Here is a 22562-nt window from a genome sequence, read left to right as displayed (position 1 = left end):
CATTCATTGTAACAAGATGGAAGTCAAGATGGAGGAAAATTGGCCAGATTGGTGGTAGAAAGATAGGATGTTTTCTTCTGGTTACTTTTAATTTTCACAGTAAAATTAGGACTAAAGTCATCAGTTAAGAGTAAGGCCCGCCGAAACCGGTTTGGCTCAGTGGATAGAGCCTTCGGACTGAAGGGTCCCAGGTTCGATTCCAGTCAGGGGCACGTGCCTTGGTTGCGGGCACATCCCCAGTGGGGGGTGTGCAGGAGGCAGCTGATCAATGTTTCTCTCTCGTCGATGTTTCTAACTCTCTATCCCTCTCCCTTCCTCTCTGTAAAATATCAATAAAATATATTTAAAAAAAAAAGAGTAAGGCCCGATCGGTGTGGCTCAGCAGTTGAGTGATGACCTATGAACCAGGAGGTCACGGTTTGATTCCCAATCAGGGCATATGCCCTGTTGCGGGCTAGATTCCCCACTGTGGGTGTGCAGGAGGCAACTAATCAATGGTACTCTCTCATCATTGATGTTTCTTTCTTTCTCTTCCACTCTGAAATCAATTTAATAATATTTTTTTAAAAAAGAGTAAGGAAAACCAGCCTAGCTGGCGTGGCTCAGTGGTGGAGCATTGATCGATCTATGAACCAGAAGGTCACGGCTGGATTCCTGGTCAGGGCACATGCCTGGTTGTGGGCTTGACCCCCAGTGTGGGGCATGCAGGAGGCAGCTGATCAATGACTCTCTCACATCATTGATGTTTCTATCTCTCTCTCCCTCTCCCTTCCTCTCTGAAATAAATAAAAATATATTTAAAAAGAAAGTAAGGACAAGTAAAGGCTGCTGGATAAGTGCAGAGAGCTTTTGTAAACAAAGGCTCCCTTGCCCTAAACGGTTTGGCTCAGTGGATAGAGCGTTGGCCTGCGGACTGAAGGGTCCCAGGTTCGATTCTAGTCAAGGGCATGTACCTTGGTTGTGGGCACATACCCAGTAGGGAGTGTGCAGGAGGCAGCTGATTGATGTTTCTCTCTCATTGATGTTTCTAACTCTCTATCCCTCTCCCTTCCTCTCTGTAAAATATCAATAAAATATATAAAAAACAAAAACAAAGGCTCCCTTTATTTATTTAGTCAGGGTAGCACCCAACTGAGATGTCCCCTTACTTGTAAGCCTTATCCAGGGTTATATCCCTGATGCTCTTAGCTAGATGTTTCTCTATGTATTGAAGAATGGATACCAGCAAACGCACAGTGGGATCTAGTTGGGGAGGGAAGATGTTGGTGATAGTAGGAATAAATTCAGCAAGCATTCATTGAATGCTTCTAAAGGCCCAGCATAACACAGTAATTAAGAGCTCTACCTGCCTTTTCTCATTAAATCTGAACAGTAACCTTAATAAATACATACAACTGTCTTATAGACAAAAAACTAAAAGGGGTTTCCTCCAGAATCGGGGCCTTGAACACCAGGTTGAGCTGGGTGAGTAATAAAATGAAAGGCTCCTTAACCTGGTATTTAGTTCAGTTATCTGATGGGCGTTTGATTCTGAGCAGATGAAGCTCCGGTCTCAGCGTGACATAAAGAAATCCTAGCCCTAGCCGGTTTGGCTCAGTGGATAGAGCGTTGGCCTTCGGACTGAAGGATCCCAGGTTCGATTCTGACCAAGGGCACATGCCCAGGTTTCGGGCTGGATCCCCAGAAGGGGGCGTGCAGGAGGCAGCCAATCAATGATTCTCTCTTATCATTGATGTTTCTATCTCTTCCTTCCTCTCTGAAATCAATAAAGACATATATATTTAAAAAAAAAAAAGAAAGAAAGAAAGAAAGAAATCCTAGGCAAAAACCTGAGCCTGTCCTCCTCACCCTCAGTCACCAAGTGGATGACCTTGGAGGAGTCACACATTTGCAGTTCCATAAAATGCAGACAGATGTCTGGCTAGCACACACATTTTTATGTTAAGTGGAACGTTCTCTAAGTTGTAGGAAACGCTTGCAAATGAAGTGGTTTGTGCGTGTATATGTTAATGTTTCACTGATGTTATTGTTGCCGTATGAGGATTGTTATGCAAGTAGTCAGGACCAGGCCAACGCCCTAGAGCAAAGGTAAGCCTTCAGCAGAGAACAAGCCCTCCTAATACACAGTAAGTTTTAAGAATTTTACCTACTGGCGAAATTTTTCTTCACTAAGGCTCAACTGTTCTTATTTTTTTTAAATATATATATTTTATTGATTTTTTACAGAGAGGAAGGGAGAGGGATAGAGAAACATTGATGAGAGGGAAACATCGATCAGCTGCTTCCTGCACACCTCCCACTGGGGATGTGCCCACAACCAAGGTACATGCCCTTGACGGGAATCGAACCTGGGACCCTTCAGTCCACAGCCCGAGCTCTATCCACTGGAACCAAACCGGTTAGGGCATTATTTTTTATTTTTAATATATTTTTATTGATTCAGAGAGGAAGGGAGAGAGATAGAAACATCTATGATGAGAGAGAACCACTGATCAGCTGCCTCCTGCACGCCCCCCACTGGGGATTGAGCCCGCAACACGGGCATGTGCCCTTGACCAGAATCGAACCTGCGAGCCCTCAGTCCACAGGCCGATGCTCTATCCACTGAGCCAAACCGGCTAGGGCTCAACTGTTCTTGATGTCTTCAGGCTTGAAACTCTGGAGAGAATAATTAGGTTCTCTGGGCGAGATCCGGAATACCAATTGTGGGGCTTCACTGCAGCGGGTTGGCACCAGGGGGCGACCCGCGGACCCGTGCAGAGGCTGGCCGCATTTTGAGCAGCCGCTCGCAGAGCACCCGACTGCCTCCGGCCAGGATGCGGGGCGGTGCTGGAGGTGCCGGGCATCCAGGCTATCCGCGGACGCAGTGTCTAGTGCCCTCTCCACGTCCCCCTTCACCGTCCCCTCCTCTTCCTTTCCCGCGCCAGCCCGGGCTTGGAAGGCGCCTGCGAAGGTGTGCGCACCTGCGGTGGGGACAGTGTGCCCATCGAAGTCCCAGCAGAGCAGCAGGACTCCAGGCGCCCGACGGCACGCTCAGGCTCGTGTGGAAGGGGAGGCAGCTGTTCTCCCAGGCGGCCGTGGGGGGCAGCAGAGGGGACGGCGACAGGTGCGGGAGCCCCTCCCGGGGTGGCAGTGGAAAGGCGGGCTTCGGGTCTGTTCCCAGGCTGGAAACCACCCCCGCCCCCCAACCAAATCCCCGGGAGAGGCCCGGCCGGCGCCGGGTCTGGAGGAGGAAGCGGCCGGAGACAGTGCAATTTCACGCGGCCTTGGGGCTCGGGTTCCTCAGCAGGGTAGATGAATTATGGGGTTTCGAGGGGTTTCCGAGGAGACTGAGGTGACCTGAGCATGAGGAAGCCCCCCCTCCAGCCCCCCAAATACCGAGAGAAACATTCACATTTCAGAGAGGAAAAACCCCCAAGTGACCCAACCGGCTAGGGGAGTTGAGTGATTTGGTTAATGGGCGCGGCCAACTTTCAGGGGCCGGGCTGTGGCGCACTCTCTCCACCCCCATTACCTTACCCCTCAACAGGCATTTGGGGGTGTTTGGAATCTTGACCCCTCTTTAGTCCAACTCCCGAAGAAAAAGTCGGGATGGGACCCTCCTCGACCCGTTCTGCCCAGCCGCGAGGCAGTGGGCGTGGGGCGCAGGCGGCGGGCGAGGCTCCCGCAGCCCTCGCTCCAGCCTCGCGCCCGCGGGGGCGCGGCCGTGACTCACCCCCTCCCCCTGCGCTCCCTCCTTCCCTCGCAGACACACACCCCTCCCCTGCCATCCCGCCCCGGACTCTGGCTCCGGCTCCGGTTGCACTTTGCAACTCCTCTGCCGCCGCTACCAGTCCGCCGGGAACTCAGGTGGCTGGTTTCGATGTCTTAGTCCAGGGGCCCCGGGCCGATTCGGCTGCGCGGCGCTCCCCCTCTGCGCGGAATCATGAGGGCGAACCGGGCTCTGCAGGTGCTGGGCTTCCTCCTCAGCCTGGCCCGGGGCTCCGAGGTGGGCAACTCGCAGTCAGGTAAGCGGCGCGGGAGCGTCCGCAGGCTCGGACTCTGAGGCCCCGAACCCAGTGCGCGGAGTCCTGGGGCAGCGAGGGTGGGGTGCTGGCCCTGGCTCCGCTGGGGCCACCTGGGTGGGGACCGTCAGGCTCGGATTCTCAGGGTGGTCCTTGTGGGGGCGCGTTCCTGCACCACCCGCGCAAGCACCACCTCCCCAGTGCGTCGTCGACTCCTTAATTTGTTTCTTACGACAGGGCTGATGCCGAAACAGTGCACACTTCTGGGGGGCCCTGCAGGGAGGGGAGCTGAGACTTTCATTCTTGTAAACGTGAGGTGATTAGAGGTGGAGATTTTGGAGAAAGGTGGGGTCTGTTTGCTCCCCAGCCTCCTGCCCCATCCCCAGATTTTCATCAACCTCCAATTTTGTTGTTTTGCCGACAGGGCGGAGCTGTGGGAGGGTTGGAGGGGGTTGTTGTTCTCCACTGTTGGGAAAACAAGAGTGGCACCTCCTCTTCCGTGAGTGAGCCTGCCCTGGGAGGGCTGAGATTAGCCAGGGAGCCAAGTCCAGGTGACATGAGGGGAGAGGCCCTGCAGAGGTTGACCGACTTCTTCCCCTCGAAATTATAAAGCTGGCTGGTCCCCACCTTCACCCACGAGCCTCTCTTTGTCAAGACCCAGATCAAATCAATTGCAATTTATTGAGCATCTATTATGTACAAGGCCCAGAGCCAGGAGCTGGAGGGTCGAGGACTTCTGGCCTGTATTTATCACTGCTTGTCTTTTCTCCCCCCAACCTGAGGGCTAACAGGGTGTCTCCCCCACCTTCAGAGCCTCATGTCCTGGGGGGACCTTCCTAGACTCGGCTTCTCCCTTACCCCCATTCTGTTTATTGTCTCTGTCTCTAGGAGTCTAGAGGAGTCAGATTGCTCTCTGTTCCTCCTCCCACTCCCATGCCATCTGAGCCCATGCCTTTGGGTATCCCTGGGACCATGGATGCTGAGGGGTGTTGGTGTTGCTGGCCTTGGAGGAATCCTGTTGACCTCCCCTCCCCTCCCCTCCCCCTAGATCTCAGCTTGGGGTTTGACACATCCAGGGCCCCTTACCCCAGAGTGGGAGTGGGAGGAAACACCTGTGCTTCTCCCACAGTTGCTGGGCCTAAATTTAGACCCTGGGATCTTGAGATGTGAACACTCCCAGCTGGTGGTGGAGGGCGGGGGACCTGGGGACTAGAGTAGGAGGGACAGAGTACAGTGACTATCACTGTCCCCGCCAGATCCTCGGAATCTTCAACCAGGAACCCAGGAGTCTAAGATCCTGGCCACCTTCCCCGAGGGAGCCAGGGGGCAGGCATGGTTGAGTGTTTTTACCCCTTATCTGGACCCTGCAGTCTCTGGGCATCCGGCCCTGTCTCAGTCCTTCTATAGCCCCTTTGTCCTGGCTGTGATGGGGGTGGGGGATGCTGGAGAGGAGGCCTCTGATTGAGGAGGGGCTGGAGATTCTTGCTGTGACCTACCCCAGGGCTCTCCACCAAAGGAGGGCCTGTGACAGTGCCCCTTCTTATGCCCCTGGTCCCTGAGTACTGAATGGATTTTTGTAATTCCCCTCCCCCAAGCTCCCTGGTTCCTCCTCAGAGGTGTTCATACTCTTCTCGCCCTGGCCCTTTGCTCCCTGTTTATGGACTTTATCCTCTGGGTGGCAGGAACTGGGCCTCCCAAGCACACAGACTCCAGGTCTGCACAGTGGGTAGTGGGATGGATGGAGCCACCTGAAATGAAATACCTCCTAATAAAGAAACCCAAGGACAGAACCAGTAATAGACTCCTGGGCCAGAGGGGAGCTATGTACATGTCCCTCTGTATGTGTGTTGTGCGAGTGCATGCACGTGTACACACTCACACACACCACTTCCCTGTGCAGTAATCTTGGCTCCTCCCTTATCTAGAGAGAAGGGTTGGCGCCTTGACTTGGAAGAGGGGGTGTCCTGCCAGGAAGGGGGTTGGGGTGGGGTGGGGCTGTTCCAGAAGTGACTAACCTTCCTAGTCTATTTCTTTTCAGCCCATGGACCCTGGAGTTCCCAGGCTCTTCCGGGAGCTGCCAGTCTGTCCCTTCCCTTTGTGGGGAGTTATAGGGAATGGTGCCCTCAAAAGTCAAGTGGTCAGAGTAAGGGTGTCTCTAGGAGAAGGAGTTGGGGCCTCACCAACTTCCCACCCTCCCTCCATTGCTACTCCTGCCACCCTCTAAAGCTGCCACCGCCTCAGGGAAGGGTGGCTGGAACAGGTGGTATCTCCCCTCCCCCCAGTGTTTCAGGAGCCAGAGGAAAGAGATAGGAGTAAGGGCTTCAGGGTCAAGGTTTCCTCTAGCTTCTAGGTCCTGCAAGGCCGACAGGCCTCATGGACCTTGAGTCTAAGCTCTACCTCATGTCAGTGAGGGTTGCCATGTTGGAAGGCTTTTTAATGAATCTTCTGACAATAAAACTGGCTTAGCATGGGGGGAGTCTGCTGCTGTTTCCCTCCAGGCCTCTCTGCATTTGCTGAAAAATACTCTAGGCTGGAAAGTGTGATGCTGAGGGGGCTGGAGTGTGTTGGGATAGGAGAAGGGAGTGAGAAGGGAAATCAGAGTTTAGGAAGTGGGGTACAGGGAGGCAACTAGCTCCTTATCTTGCAGCTTTAAAGACAAAGCTCACATTGACCCCACCACCAGCCCCAGAGCTCCCCCCTCTAGTGAGATCACTTGTCTGAGCCCAAGACTTGAGGGTGGAGGGGGTGCTGCTGAGGACAGGGTGTCTGGGGACAGGGTGGGGCAGCCCCCTCCTCCTATATAGAATCGCCTCATTGTGGGCTGGACTGTGGCCCCAGGCACTGCCCCCATCCCACCCTGGGTAGACACAATAGGGGCTGTGTGCTAGCCCCAAAGAGATATTTATTCCAGGACTTAGAGGCAGGACGGGGGTAGAGAAGTGAGTGCCCGGGTTGGAGGGGGGAGGGGAAGAGGAGGAGGGTGACCAAGTTGTGTCCTTTTCTAACTGCTGTCCAGGGAGGGGGAAAAAGCCCTACATCCTCCTTGATTAACCCCCTAGGAACCGAAAGAGGCACAGAGGAGGTCTGGTGGAAAAAGGAAACCTTTTCACCTGCCTGTTCAGGGGAATGGTGAGGGGGATTCTGAGAAAATAAAGTTCAGGCTCTTAGACTAACAACAAAGGCCTTCGCGTCCATCTGAAGGGGTGAGGGGTGGAGGCTGCCTCCTGATCCTGTGGAATATCACCGGAAAAGGGCAACCAAGAGGGTGGTCTTGGGGGACGGGGCTGAAAACGTGTGTCCAGCCCTCTGCCACTCTTGCCTCCACTTTGAACAGTGTGTCCCGGGACTTTGAATGGTCTGAGTGTGACTGGCGATGCTGAGAACCAGTACCAGACACTGCACAAGCAGTACGAGAGGTGTGAGGTGGTGATGGGGAACCTGGAGATTGTGCTCACAGGACACAACGCTGACCTCTCCTTCCTGCAGGTTAGAGTGCCGACCTCCCTCAACCTGTTCCCCCTTCTCCTCCCCACAGACACCTTCCCTTCCTCAGGGTTTAGCCTTTCTAAGACTCCAAAGTCCCTAAGATCCAAGTTTGTGTATTTATGGGGACAGTGACTGGACTCTGCGACCTATGGTTTGGTCTCTGTAACCAGGGACACACCAGGGCTGGCCGAGAGAAGGGGGCAGGGGCAGGGTGGCGTTCTACACTGGGACTGATGTAGAGAAACACCTGAGGACTGAGAGGCTTCTGGGGAAGTGGGTAAGGAACCAAGCAAGGACCTTCCTGGTGTGAGGAACTCTGAGGAGGAAAGGGTAGGAGACCAGAATTCCTCCATCACTTCTGCTGCCTCTTTTCACTGGCAGGAGGGAGTAGAGGAGCAGGGCTTCCTTAATGCCTTCTGGAGGGAGAGGGGATTGAGACCTTTGCCCTGTCTCATCTCTCACTGACCCCCTCGGCTCCATCACAGTGGATTCGAGAAGTGACCGGCTATGTCCTCGTGGCCATGAATGAGTTCTCCACTCTGCCACTGCCCAATCTCCGAGTGGTGCGGGGGACCCAGGTGTACGACGGGAAGTTTGCCATCTTTGTCATGTTGAACTACAACACCAACTCCAGCCACGCTCTGCGCCAGCTCGGCTTTACCCAGCTCACAGGTCAGTTTCTGCTGATTCCTGCTCTTGCCCCTCAGCCTGCCCGCTGACAGGTGCCTCCTTGGGGACAGTCCAGGACTACTCACTCTTAAGTGCCCCTTCCAAGGTGCCGCCCACTTTGACCACTCATCTGAAAGGCCACCAGTCCTTTAGGGCCTGATAGGGAGCTGGCGGCCTCTGCCCAGGGGGGAGGGTCCTTATGTTCTGGTGGGGCTGGAACTGGAGCTGGATCTGTTAGCCACATTCCTCTAACTTCAGAGTACAGTGCCCTGAGATGCCTCCTTCCCCAGGAATTAGAATCCTAACCCCGCCCCCCCTCACAGTTCCCCACAAGCTGGAGGAATATAGGGGTTAAACACCACCTGGCCACCTTCTACTTCTCCCTGTCCCCGTCAGTTGAAAAACACACAGGTAGGGCAGGGGAAGGGGGTGGGGTGTTGAGTCAGGAATCTTCACTCCTTTTCCTTCCCCTCCCCCACTGGCTAAACCGGATCTGAACAGGTGTCTGAGGAGGCAGGAGTTTCCTTCAGCCTGGCTCCTCCTCCCCCTCCTTCTCTGCATTTTGGATTTAGTTGGACATATCTGGCGGCCCCATTTCCCCTGCTCCTGAGATTAGAGGGGTGGGGGGCATTTGGACAGTGGGGAGGTTAGGGGAAGGAGGCCTGCTGCAGCCCTTAACCCTGTCACTTCTCTCTCTCAGAGATTCTGTCCGGGGGCGTGTATATTGAGAAGAATGATAAACTTTGTCACATGGACACAATTGACTGGAGGGACATCGTGAGGGACCGAGACGCCGAGATCGTGGTGAAGGACAATGGCAGGAGCTGTGAGTGGCCCTGATCAAGACTGCTCCCCTGTCCCCACCAAACCAGAGTGACTCCTTTCCCGTCATCATCATCCCTAATCTGCACCCTCCTCTCCACTGAGCAAACACCTCAGGCCCTAGACCCGAGGAGCCTGCCAGGAGGGAGCAGGTCAGTCCCCCGGAATGCAAACCGCAGAAGCTGTGTGTCAAGAAAAGGGGCCAGAGACTCTGCACTAAGTGGGGAAGCCAGATCTTTGGGCTCCATCCATTTCACTTTCCACACCAACAGCCTCCCCTTTCCTCAGAACCTACCTACCCCTGACCGCAACCGGCTACTGCCTGTCCACTCACACGCGCACAATCCTACTGGGTTCAGTTTGCCAAGAAGGAACCAAGTGCCGGGGTTGGGCCTGGGGCTGAGCTTGGCATTGGCCCCAGACCCTCCCCTTTAGCTGCCCTGTGGGCGATGTGGGGGCGTGGCTCCACCCCTTGTTGACAGGTTCACTGAGCCCCACCCTGCTCTGCATGGGCAAGGAGGGGCGCTGCCCTGGCTGTTTGCTTCCTGGGACTCGGGTGCCTGTGTGCTGACATCATTCCCTGTTGATTCAAGCAAGTCTTTCTCTCATTCTTGATGGCCTCTTGTGTTGCTTTCCTTCCCAACTAGGTGCGTCGTGTCATGCGGTCTGCAATGGGCGATGCTGGGGTCCCGGTCCAAAAGACTGCCAGACATGTGCGTTGACTTCCCTTTAAAATCCTTACATTCATTCCCGTTCGTATCCCTGCCCTCCCCAGCCTGGGTCACCATGGTGGGTAGGGATGAGTCTGGAGGGCAAGAGGGTGAGCGGTGGCCTCCGAATGCAGGGCCGAGAACCCTGATGGCCAAGCTTTCTCTCCTTCCGCAGTGACCAAGACCATCTGTGCGCCGCAGTGTAACGGTCACTGCTTTGGGCCCGACCCCAACCAGTGCTGCCATGATGAGTGTGCAGGGGGCTGCTCAGGCCCTCAGGACACCGACTGCTTTGTACGTACTGTTAGCACCATGTGCTGGGTTCTGGAGTGGCGGCGTGGGCTTCGTGGGGGGGGGGGGAGGGGTACTAATGCAGCATGAATGTTACGAGTCTCCTGTGCGCCTAGGCCTGCCGGCTCTTCAATGACAGTGGAGCCTGTGTACGACAGTGCCCACAGCCTCTTGTCTACAACAAGCTGACGTTCCAGCTGGAACCCAACCCTCACACCAAGTATCAGTATGGAGGAGTCTGTGTAGCCAGCTGTCCCCGTAAGTATAGGAAAGGAAGAAACAATGATAATGGGACCAGTGTTTTAGATAAAATTGTCGGAGGCCAAAGGGATCATATTGGGTGGTGAGGAGGGGCCTTAGAGGGCAAATGGTTGTGATCATCAACCAACCCGTGAATGACCCCTATGTCCCAGCCTCTCATGAACTTCCCTGTGTCTCCCAGCAATTGCACCGAGCTCTGCTCCTTGGAACAACAAAGTGCAAAGGGCCTTCCGAATCCAGAGGACGGCACTGAAGGAACCTCGGGTGGAGGGTTGGGGAAATCCAGCGCAGAGCAGGAGGGAGCGAGGTTCAGGGGGCAGCGGCAGTGTTCCTCCCTCAGCTCCATGGGTGCCCTCCTTTTCCCTAGATAACTTTGTGGTGGACCAGACGTCATGTGTCAGAGCCTGTCCTCCTGACAAGATGGAAGTGGATAAAAATGGACTCAAGATATGTGAACCTTGTGGGGGGCTGTGCCCCAAAGGTAAGTAAGTTGGTGAAAAGACATCCTTTACCCTGAGACTACTCAGCCCTCTACCCCAACCCTCACTGAACCTCTTTTTTTTTGTTTGCAGCTTGTGAGGGCACCGGCTCTGGGAGCCGATTCCAGACTGTGGACTCGAGCAACATTGATGGGTTTGTGAACTGCACCAAGATCCTGGGCAACCTGGACTTTCTCATCACTGGCCTCAATGGGTTAGAGATTCTGCCTTCTCTTCCTGATCCCTGACCCCATCCATCCCCTCACAGTTCATTGCGTTGGCTTCACGGTTCATATGTGAAGCTGATTAGGAATCTAAATCATAAATTCTTAGAAATCACAAAGGACCTGACAGTGCTTAACTCAACCTCCTACTAGAGCTTGAGTCCCCTCAGACATATCCCTAAGCAATCTGACATCACCCAGCTGAATGGCAAGGGACAGAGACATTGTGTCCTCCTTAAAGTTTTCTTTAATTTAGATAAAAATCTGCCAGCTATTTCCCCTAGTTTCTGTTCCCTAGAGAAGAGCCACAGAGAGCAAAGGGACTTTCTGATGCCTTTAAAGTGTTTGTGTGTAACATTAGAGCTACCTGTTTTCTTTAACAGAATTTTAGATCTACACTAAAATTGCAAAAACGGTGTAAGGATTTCCTATGCACCCTTTATTCAGATCCCCCAAGTGTTAACATTATACCATACTAGAGGCCTAGGGTCCCTAGGCCTGGCTGGCAATTAGGGCCTATCAGGGCCTCTTGCCCAGTCCCAATCTGGGCCAGGTCAGCTGGGGCCTGCGGGCTGCTGGCCGGGACCTGGGGTAGGGGCTGGAGGGATGGGGGAGGGACTGGGAGAGGTTGGCTGGCCATGGGAGGTTGGCTGTGAGAGCGCACTTACTACCAGGGGCAGCTCCTGCATTGAGCATCTGTCCCCTGGTGGTCAGTGCACGTCATAGTGACTGGTCGACCGGTCATTATGGTTCCTTAGGCTTTTATATATATAGATGCTTTATTATTTCTCTTTCTTTCTACACACACACATTTCACTCTGTCTCACAATGTCCTGGATCACACATTGTATTCAGTTGTTATATCTCTTCAGTCTTCTTTCATCTATAACAGTTCATGACATTGACATTATTGATGAGTACAGGTCAGGTAACAGATATAACGTTCCTCAGTTTGGATTTTGTGATGTTTCCTCATACTCAGAGTCTCTGAGTTATGCTTTTTTAAAAGAAAGTTTATCACCTGGCAGGCGTAGCTCAGTGGTTGAGCGTTGACCTATGAACCAGGAGGTCACAGTTCAATTACCGGTCAGGGCACATGCCCCAGTTGCAGGCTCAATCCCCAATGTGGGGTGTGCAGGAGACAGCCAATCCGTGATTCTCTCCCATCGTGGATGTTTCTATCTCTCCCTTTCCCTTCCTCTCTGAAACTAATAAAAATAATATTTAAAAAAATTTTTTAGAAGTTTATTATTTAAAATTTTCAATTACAGTTTACTTTCAGTATTATTTTGCATTGGTTTTAGCTGTGCAGCATAGTGACTAGACAGTCATATACTTTACATAGTGTTCCCCTGATATTTTCAGTATCCACCTGGCACCATACATATTGCAATATTATGACTATATTGCAAAACTTTCCTGTACTTTACATTCCTGTTCAAGTTATACTTTTAAGAAAAACACACAACATTTTTATTGATTTCAGAGAGAGGGAGAGAGAGATAGAAACAATGATGAGAGAGAATCATTGAGTAGCTGCCTCCTGCACACCCCCTACTGGGGATCGAGCTGCAACCCGGGCATGTGCCCTTTACTGGAATCAAACCCAGGACCCTTCAGTCCTCAGACCGACACTCTATCCATTGAGCCAAATTGGGTAGGGCCAAGTTATGCTTTTAAATATATATATATAGATATAGATATAGATATAGATAGCTAGATAGATAGATTTCAGAGAGGAAGCGGGGGGGGGAGAGATAGAAATATCAATGATGAGAGAGAATCATTGATCGGCTACCTCCTGCACAATGGGGAGGATCGAGTTCGCAACCCAGATTTGTGCCCTGACTGGGAATTGATCTGTGTCCTCTTTGTCCATAGGTCAATGCTCAACCACTGAGCCACCGCTGCCTGGCATGCTTTTGGTTGTTGTTAATCCTTACACGACAATATTTTCTCCATTAGTTTTTTAGAGATAATGGAAGGGAAGGAGGGGGAGAGAGAGACATTGATGTGAGAGAAACACATCGATTGGTTGCCTCCCACACGCCCCCAAAGTGGGCTGGATATTGAACATGCAACTTAGGTATGTGGCCTTGACTGGGAATCGAACCCGAGACCCTTCGGTCCGTGGGCTGACACTCTAACCACTGAGCAGAACCATCCAGAGCTTAAAAAGTATCTTGTTGGGGAGATTTTGCCTGAATTAATTTTATAATGAGAATTGCCAGATAATTATTTTCTAATTCCATTATTCCTTCTGCATTTGTTTGTTGGCATTCTAGTGTTGGGAAGAGTCTTCCCTTCCTACCTCTATTGATCTATCTATTTAGTCAGTGTGGGTATTTGTTTTATTCAATGGTTTATAATCTTTTACAATCATTATTTTGGTGCCCAGTTGTCTCTAATAGGGTTTCTGGGGGCTCCTTCAAGTTGGTTCCTGTGTTCTTTGGGCTTGGACCCCTCATTATTTGAACATTTGCTTAGTTTTCTCTGCAAGATGCTGTAGGCTTGCACCGTCGGTGTGGCTCAATTGGTTGGAATGTTGGGTTGTGGCGGGTTCGATGCCCAGGTTGCAGGTTGGATTCCTGGTCGTGTGCAAGAGGCAACTGATTGATGTGATGTTTCGCTCTCACATTGACGTTTCTCTCTCTCTCTCCCTGCCTCTCTCTAAAATCAATTTAAAAAATAAAAAAAAAGATGCTGTAGGCTCCTGTTGTATTTCTTTTGCCCCAGCTATTTCTCTAAGGAGCTCTGTCCTTTCAATGGAGAATGGTATTTAGAAACTAAGTTCTGAGATTAGGCACTCATTGTTGATGGCCTATACCTCTACCTTGTTGACTGTTTTACCATCCTCTTCAGAGACCCTTGGCACAAGATCCCTGCTTTGGACCCTGAGAAGCTCAATGTCTTCCGGACAGTACGGGAGATCACGGGTGAGTGGGAGAAGCTGCCCTTTCTGAGAAGAATAGATCAACCATTGGCACAAATTGTAATATAACCACTTGAGAAAGATCAAGTTTCAAGCAACAGGGGAGGGACCAGGAGAACCTGAGAAAGAGGGAGAGAAGAAGGCTCCTGTTCATATACCTCTCTCCAACCCCTCAGGCTACCTGAACATTCAGTCCTGGCCTCCCCACATGCACAACTTCAGTGTCTTTTCCAACCTGACGACCATCGGGGGCAGAAGCCTCTACAAGTGAGTAAGAGTGTGGAGGTGATAGCATCTCCAGGCATCACCTCTCTGCTTCTTAGGCATCTATGAGTGAAAATTAAGGAAGGCATTTTCTCATACAGCAGCCCCAAAGGGTGGGCCTGAGAGTTTGATGGAGAAAAGGCAGAAGGAGGGAGAAGTCCCTTTCAGGGTGTGATAGCCCAGAGCAGGTTGTTGAACGGAAATGAGTCCACCGCATGGTAAACTTTCCTTTTGTAGTTTCCCCTCTCATCCGTCTCCTTGTTCTCAGCCGGGGCTTCTCATTGTTGATCATGAAGAACTTGAACATAACATCTCTGGGCTTCCGATCCTTGAAAGAAATAAGTGCTGGGCGTATCTACATAAGTGCCAATCGGCAGCTCTGCTACCACCATTCTCTTAACTGGACCAGGCTGCTTCGAGGGCCTTCTGAAGAGAGACTAGACATCAAGCATAATCGGCCCCGCAGAGACTGCGGTGAGGGAGAGGCCCACTGGGAGGTGGAAAGAGGGAGTGGGGAGAGGGGTGTAAGGACTGTTCTGCCCTGGAAGTGGGGGTAGGGAAGTAGGAATGGGGGCGGGGGTGGAGCCAAGGAGAGAGGGATGTTGGGCTGGAAGCAGTAAGGAGGAAGTATTCAGGAGAGGGCTTGTTGGGAGACCTCAGACTCCTCCTGACCCACCCCTTCCTTTCCAGTGGCAGAGGGCAAAGTGTGTGACCCACTCTGCTCCTCTGGGGGATGCTGGGGCCCAGGCCCTGGTCAGTGCCTATCCTGTCGAAACTACAGCCGAGGAGGTGTCTGTGTGACCCACTGCAACTTTCTGAATGGGTACGGACAGAAGAGGCAGAATCAGTTAGGGGTGGAGGGCCCTAGCTGGTTTGGCTCAGTGGATAGAGTGTCAGCCTGAGGACTGAAGGGTCCCAGGTTCGATTCCAATCAAGGGCACATGCCCGGGTTGTGGGCTTGGTCCTTAGTGGGGGGCATGCAGGAGGCAGCTGATCAAGGATTCTCTCTCATCATTGATGTTTCTGTCTCCTCCCTTCCTCTCTGAAATCAATATATATATATTTTTAAAGAAGAGATGGAGGGATGGGGCCCTGGGATGGAGCTGTTCAAAGTGACTGCCCCAATCTTTACCCCTCACTTTCCTCACTGCAGGGAGCCTCGTGAGTTTGCCCATGAGGCTGAATGCTTCTCCTGTCACCCGGAATGCCAGCCCATGGAGGGCACTGCCACATGCAATGGCTCGGTACAGTAGCGGCACCAGGGTCTCGGGGAGGGGGCGGGCCGCACTGGAGAATCTAGGAAATGATATGGCCCAACCTCAAGGCTGGCACAGGGAGGCCAGACAATGCTAGGGTTTGTGGAAGGGGGATCCTGAATGGCTGGGTTGGTCCTTGTTAGGAGATACGGTATTGACCTTGGAATCCCATTTTTCTTGACCTTTTCTTTTCCACCCAGGGCTCTGATGCTTGTGCCCAGTGTGCCCATTTTCGAGATGGGCCCCACTGTGTGAGCAGCTGCCCCTCTGGAGTGCTGGGTGCCAAGGGCCCCATCTACAAGTTCCCAGATGCTCAGAATGAATGTCGGCCTTGCCATGAGAACTGCACCCAGGGGTCAGTGATGGGATGTTAAGAGGAGGGGGTCAGGAGGGAGGGAGGAGTACAGACTAGGAGGAGAGAAGAGGGTGAAGGGAGGAGAAAGAAGAAAGGAACTGTGATTTAAGAATTACTCCCAGCTGCATAGTGAAGGGTTGGAGAAAGGGATACTCAGTAACAGCACAAAATTACACCACAATTTTGGGGCCTGGAATAAACACAACTCGGGCATTTCGTTCACAAGAGGCACTAAGGGAGGGTGGGCCTGCTGGGGATGGAGGCCATGTCTTGGGATGTGCTTGGGCTCCAGGATGGGACGCCATGGTAGGGTCTGAAACAATGCTGTCGCTGTTGGAATGGAATGAGCTTCCCATGGGATTCTCCAGTTCCCACTTAAGGAGGTGACTTTCTTCTCTAGGTGTAATGGGCCTGACCTGCAAGACTGTTTAGGCCAAACACAGGTGATGATCAGGTATGATGGGCTTGGAGACTTAGGGAGCTGGGGGTATTCGGGAGAGAAGCGAGGGAGAGGGCGGTTATCTGCTGGGAAGAGTTGAGTCTACCCTTTCTGGCCTTCTGTTTACAGTTCACTATCACTGGACTCAGGGCACACGAATCCAGACTTCTGGCCTTTCCTTTCTAAAATTAACCCACAGGAGCCTCAGAAGGTCCCGATTTAGGTTAACTCTTTAGTGCTCAAGGATATATCTGTGAATGTGAACTGCTTGCCCCAGGTCTGCACCATACCTTTTAGGACAGGTATAGATGACATTGATAAGGGAGGTGTGGCCCGAGGGTAATGCCAGGTTTCTCTACCCCACAGCAAAACGCATTTGGCAATGGCTTTAGCAGTGGTGGTAGGATTGGTAGTGGTTTTCGTGGTCCTGAGCAGCATTATCCTCTATTGGCGTGGGCGTCGGATTCAGAATAAGAGGGCTATGAGGCGCTACTTGGAACGGGGTGAGGTGAGTGTGTAGCTTACTCTAGAAAAGTGCCCTATGCCATCACTCTTTAAGAGCCTCCTCCTCCCCTGAGATTTGATCCCTAGAAAGAAATCTGACCAGAGAATTGGGAGACATGCTTTCTCCCCCTGATTTTGCCATTAATTTGCCACATGACTCTGAAGAAGTTACTTTCCTTCTGTGCCTCAGTTTATGAATGTATACAGAGGAAATAGTAACACCCATCCTTATAGGATGGCTGTAATGGTGAAAGTGATGATATATGTGAAAGTGCTTTGGAAACATAGAGAATTGTATAAAAGTACTCAAGGGATAGAATTACCAACTCCTTGCTTTCATCAAAGGGAAAACCCCACCCTCTTGATTCCTAATTCCATGATCACAAATAACTTCCTCTGTTACTTCCTAATATGCCTACCATGCTTTTGAAGACCAAAGACAATTCCTCTTCCTGCTCCCACCCTTTGGGCTCTGCTGCTCTTGGCAACCATGCCAGAGGAGGGAGTTGGAGTGGGTCGTGGGAGTGGGCTTTCCTGAGTACCTCCTTCCCATCTGCTCCTCAGAGCATAGAGCCTCTGGATCCCAGTGAGAAGGCTAACAAAGTCTTGGCCAGAATCTTCAAGGAGACAGAGCTGAGGAAGCTTAAAGTACTTGGCTCAGGCGTCTTTGGAACTGTGCACAAGGTGAGTGACCCACAGAAAGTAAAAGTCCGGGGAGGTGGGGAAAGGGCTGGCCTGGGAAGAATGGCCTTAGGCTGACTCCTGTTTAAAACTTCCCAGGGAGTGTGGATTCCTGAGGGTGAATCAATAAAGATCCCAGTCTGCATTAAAGTCATTGAGGATAAGAGTGGACGGCAAAGTTTTCAAGCTGTGACGGATGTAAGTGAAGGGTTTTCTGTATTCCACTAGGAAAGAGGTCAATGTTACATACAATTGTGCAGAAGCATGGTCCTGAGTTAGCAGATACTATGTGCCCTGTTGATGTACTGGAATGTTGGGGAGGCCCTGGTCTGGGTATATGTGAACCTGGTTGTTCCTTGGATAACCCTTCTTCTCGTGTCTCAGCATATGCTGGCCATTGGCAGCCTAGACCATGCTCACATTGTACGGCTGCTAGGACTGTGCCCAGGGTCATCTCTGCAGCTTGTCACTCAATACTTGCCTCTGGGATCCCTGCTGGATCATGTGAGACAACACCGGGGGTCACTGGGGCCACAGCTGCTGCTCAATTGGGGAGTACAAATTGCCAAGGTGAGAGGAGCTGGGAGGAGTTTCTATGATGAGACTGCCTGGCTGGGGACCAGCAGGGAGGCGGCAGGGAGGGTGGAGTTCTGAGTGGTACCTTTAGGGTTTGGGGTGATTATGGATCTCAGTGATGGATCCCCCCCAATCCTGAAAATATTTCCTTCTCCTATAGGGTATGTACTACCTTGAGGAGCATGGTATGGTTCATAGGAACTTAGCTGCCCGAAATGTGCTACTAAAGTCAACCAGTCAGGTTCAGGTGGCAGATTTTGGGGTGGCTGACCTGCTGCCCCCTGATGATAAACAGCTGCTACACAGTGAGGCCAAGGTAGGTGGCACAAGGGGCTGGTAAGGAGGTGGGGTTGGAGTGAAGCAGGGAGATGGGGAGCAGCCAGTGGTCTCTTCCAGAGGGAAGCAGATGCAGCAGGATAAGTTCAGGGAGGGGAACCTGAAGATGCCAGAAATTTAAGTTGAGACAGCAACGAAGAGAAGAATGTAGAGAATTTGGGGTTTAGAAATGCTAAGATCATTTGTGAAATAATTGGTACACCTTTACCTTTAATTCCCCAGACTCCAATTAAGTGGATGGCCCTCGAGAGTATCCACTTTGGGAAATACACACACCAGAGCGACGTCTGGAGCTATGGTCAGTCCATCTGAATGGCCCAAATTCCACAGTTGCCTTTTGAGACCCCCCCTTAGAATCTTCTAGCCCTTCAGATCCTTGTGTCAGATTGTTCTGCCTTTCCTTCATCTTCATGCCCATTGCCACTATTTTGCCATCAACCAGTCATGTCTTCCTGTACCAGGTGTGACAGTTTGGGAGCTGATGACTTTTGGGGCAGAGCCCTATGCAGGGCTGCGGTTGGCTGAAGTACCAGACCTGCTGGAGAAGGGAGAGCGATTGGCACAGCCCCAGATCTGTACCATTGATGTCTACATGGTCATGGTCAAGTGTGAGTTAGCTGATGATGCCAGCCGTTTGCTAACCGACTTCCCTCCCTACTCTCCTCTCCTCTCCTGACTCTACTTCCCACATCTTACCCCAGGTTGGATGATTGATGAGAACATTCGCCCAACCTTTAAAGAACTAGCCAATGAGTTCACCAGGATGGCCCGAGACCCACCACGGTATCTGGTCATAAAGGTAAGGACTAGGAGGTATCAAGGAGATTTAGAGCAAAGGGGATTTGTCTGGAACCAGGATCTACCTTAACAATCACCTGCCTCTACAGAGAGAGAGTGGACCTGGAATCCCCCCTGGGGCAGAGCCCCCTGCTCTGACAAACAAGGAACTGGAGGAAGTAGAGCTGGAGCCAGAACTAGACCTAGACCTGGACTTGGAGGCAGAGGAGGACAACCTGGCAACAACACTAGGCTCTGCCCTGAGCCTGCCAGTTGGAACACTTACTTGGCCACGTGGGGTAAGGCGCTTTACTTACCCAAGACATTCTGCTCCCTGAGCACTCTGCACACCTGCACCCTCATAAACCCCACAGATACTCAGATTAACTACTCAAAAGACCCAGGATAAGATGTCTCCCTTTGTCTAAACCTCTATTTTCATCCTAGAGCCAGAGCCTTATAAGTCCATCATCTGGGTATATGCCTATGAACCAGAGTAATCTTGGGGAAGCTTGCCAGGTAAGGTCTGTCTCTTTAGGGGCTGCTGAGATGCTGGGTGGCAGAATGTCTTAGGGATGATAGGGGTAGTGTGGGAGATCTTAGAAATCTTTGAGGTTTAATCAGTGTCCTACCAAAAAAAGGCATTGAACTACCCAAGCTCCTTCCTTCTTCTCTATGTAAATCTCTGTGTATTTTTTTCTTCCTTAGGAGCCTGTAGGTTGTGGGGGTGGTGAACGGTGCCCCCGTCCAGCCTCTCTGCACCCAATGCCACGGGGACGCCTGATATCAGAGTCATCTGAGGGCCATGTGACAGGCTCTGAAGCTGAGCTCCAGGAGAAGGTGTCCATGTGTAGAAGCCGGAGCCGGAGCCCGCGGCCACGTGGAGACAGTGCCTACCATTCCCAGCGCCACAGCCTGCTTACTCCTGTCACCCCACTCTCCCCACCAGGGTTAGAGGAAGAGGATGTCAATGGTTATGTCATGCCAGATGCACACCTCAAAGGTACCTGATTCCTCACCACCACCACCCGCCCTGCCTGACTCTTTCCACTCCCTACTGCCTATTAATTACTGTGAAGGTCTCCACATAGCTAGCCTCTCTTCTCAACCCCTAGGTACTCCATCCTCGCGGGAAGGCACGCTTTCTTCTGTGGGTCTCAATTCTGTCCTGGGTACGGAAGAAGAAGATGAAGATGAGGAGTATGAATACATGAACCGGAGGAGAAGGCACAGTCCACCTCGTCCCCCAAGGCCAAGTTCCCTCGAGGAGCTGGGTTATGAGTACATGGATGTGGGATCAGACCTCAGTGCTTCCCTGGGCAGCACACAGAGTTGCCCGCTCCACCCTGTGCCCATCATGCCTACTGCTGGCACAACTCCAGATGAGGACTATGAATATATGAATAAGCGACGTGGTGGAGGAGGTGCTGGGGGGGATTATGCAGCCATGGGGGCCTGCCCAGCAGCTGAACAAGGGTATGAAGAGATGAAAGCCTTCCAGGGGCCTGGACACCATGCTCCCCAAGTCCATTATGCCCGCCTCAAAACGCTACGTAGCTTAGAAGCCACTGACTCTGCCTTTGATAACCCGGATTACTGGCATAGCAGGCTTTTCCCCAAGGCTAATGCCCAGAGAACATAACCCCTGCTCCCTGAGGTACTCAGGGAGCAGTTGATGGCAGCTAGTGCCTCTAGAGGGTACCCCTCTTCTCCCAAGTCCCTATCCCTCCCTCACAGGTCTCAGTCCCATTTCCCCTCCAGTCCTAGACAATTCCACTCAACCTTTGGAGGCTCTGGAAACACTCGGACAAAGTTCTTGTGGCATGTAGCTGGCTGTGCACTTTCTTCACTTTACCAATCCCTGGAAAGTAGGTTTTCCCTGTTTTGTGTGCTTTCCCAATCCCATTCCTCTGCTTTCTCAGGGGAACTCCCTGGAGATATGAAGGATTACTCCCTTATATCCCATATCCATTTGATCACTCCAGAATCAAGTCCCTTTCTCTCAGACACTAACTGGTTGAGAGTAGGCTTTAAAGTGTGCCTTTGTTTCCCATCAGACTCCTAAGGCAAAGAAAAAGGGCAAAACCTGGCAGGGGAAGGTAAAATTTTGGCTATGACCAACCCCCTGGAAAGAATGGGAAATTTTAAATCTTGTGAAGGAAGTTCAGGAGTATATATTAATGATTGCTATTAATTGAGCATTTATTTTTGTGCCAGACAGCGTGCTAAACTTTACCTGCATTTTCTCACTTAATCGATATACCAATTCTGTGAACTAGTTTATAGTTCCTTACAAATAAGGAACTGAGCCTTAGAGAGATTACGTGGCAGGCCCAGGATTCAAAATCTTCCCAGATGCGTGCTCTTACTGTAAGGTATCAAGGAAAACCGGTACAAACCAGAGCCCATATAAAGGGCATTGTCTTCTTGTATTTTGCACTGAATTAAGTCTAACCCCAACAACCACAGCCTCCTACACCCAGACTTCTCATCTCAGGAAGGGGGTGGTCAGAAGGAAACGTAACTGGACATTTTTGTGTAAACCATAATTTACATGTGCTGTAAGGGATCTCCACTTCTTCCCCAAGGGACAGATTCACAAGGGTCCCAAGAGCCACTTTTAGAAGTTTTCTCACCCAATAATGAGAAGCTTCTGATTGGGATAGAAAGAGGACCCATCTTCAGACCTCTCCCACTGGGTGGGAAATGGGAGATATTTGTTCTATCACTGAAGTTTTTTGTTTTGTTTTTATACGTGTCTGAATAAAGATGCCAAAGTTTTTCAGCTTTCTGTCTGTCAAATGAAGCAAATCTTCAGTAAGGTAGACCATCCCTTTGCTCCTCAGCAGAACATAGCTACCTTTTTTCCTGCTTTCTGTTTCGGACAGTCCTATGCTGTTCCATGAAGCTTTCTCCAACCCTACTTTTCCTTGCATCCTCTTAGAATGCTCTCCCTCCAGGAGCATGCCTGCACCTTTCCTCCCCCCTCAGGCATGCATTTCCTAAACTCTAAGGGATCCCAGAGACTTGCAACCAGGAAAACAATTGGCAGCAGCAGTTCACCCTCAGCTAACCCCCTCACCCAGTCCTTAAGGCCCCCTTTCCTCTGACTTCTTAGTGAGTCAAAGCAGCCCAGCCTAGGCTCATTTCCCCACCTAGTCTCTTTTCTGTTGCTTCTATCTTAGGCCCTTCCTTGTTTCACGGTCCCCAGCTTTAATCAACATCCTCTAAAAATAAAAAATTTTAAAAGCCTGGCCAGCATGCTCACTGGTTGAGTGTTGACCTATGAACCAGGAGGTCACCGTTGGATTCCCTTCAGGGCACATGCAGGATCGCCAGGGCAGTTGCGGGATAGCGCTGGGGCGTGCAGGAGGCAGCCCATCAAGGATTCCCTCTCATCGTTGATGTTTCTCCCTCTCTCTTCATCTCCGAAATCAATAAAAATACATTTTTAAAAAATATATTGTTAGCCCTAGCCAGTTTGGCTCAGTGGATA

General features: G+C 51.4%; 1 protein-coding gene across 1 annotated transcript; it reads left to right on the top strand.

Moving 5' to 3' along the window:
- Nucleotides 1–3779: 3779 nt before the first annotated feature.
- On the top strand, nt 3780–21853 carry ERBB3 (erb-b2 receptor tyrosine kinase 3). Its single transcript, XM_080659209.1, has 28 exons — nt 3780–4007; nt 7339–7490; nt 7976–8162; nt 8860–8985; nt 9629–9694; nt 9867–9985; nt 10099–10240; nt 10611–10724; nt 10816–10936; nt 13809–13882; nt 14055–14145; nt 14411–14616; nt 14833–14965; nt 15296–15386; nt 15599–15753; nt 16154–16207; nt 16559–16700; nt 17261–17380; nt 17477–17575; nt 17762–17947; nt 18114–18269; nt 18512–18587; nt 18751–18897; nt 18991–19088; nt 19177–19365; nt 19514–19585; nt 19775–20069; nt 20182–21853. The coding sequence occupies exons 1-28, from the start codon at nt 3926–3928 to the stop codon at nt 20706–20708; spliced, it is 4020 nt and encodes a 1339-aa protein (XP_080515335.1). The 5' UTR covers nt 3780–3925; the 3' UTR covers nt 20709–21853.
- Nucleotides 21854–22562: the final 709 nt, after the last annotated feature.

Source organism: Plecotus auritus, assembly GCF_963455305.1.
Source record: "Plecotus auritus genome assembly, chromosome: 3".
Lineage (NCBI taxonomy): Eukaryota > Metazoa > Chordata > Mammalia > Chiroptera > Vespertilionidae > Plecotus > Plecotus auritus.
The sequence above is the reverse complement of the archived record's forward strand: the minus strand, read 5'-3'. Positions and strand labels throughout refer to the sequence as shown.

What these genes read in the sequence shown, in the direction of transcription:
- ERBB3 (XM_080659209.1), top strand. Translation starts at nt 3,926, where the DNA reads ATGAGGGCGAACCGGGCTCTGCAGGTGCTGGGCTTCCTCCTCAGCCTG. An exon ending in TCGGCCCCGCAGAGACTGCG is followed by an intron (nt 14,617 to 14,832) that starts GTGAGGGAGAGG and finishes CTTCCTTTCCAG; the next exon opens with TGGCAGAGGGCAAAGTGTGT. An exon ending in CACGGTATCTGGTCATAAAG is followed by an intron (nt 19,089 to 19,176) that starts GTAAGGACTAGG and finishes CTGCCTCTACAG; the next exon opens with AGAGAGAGTGGACCTGGAAT.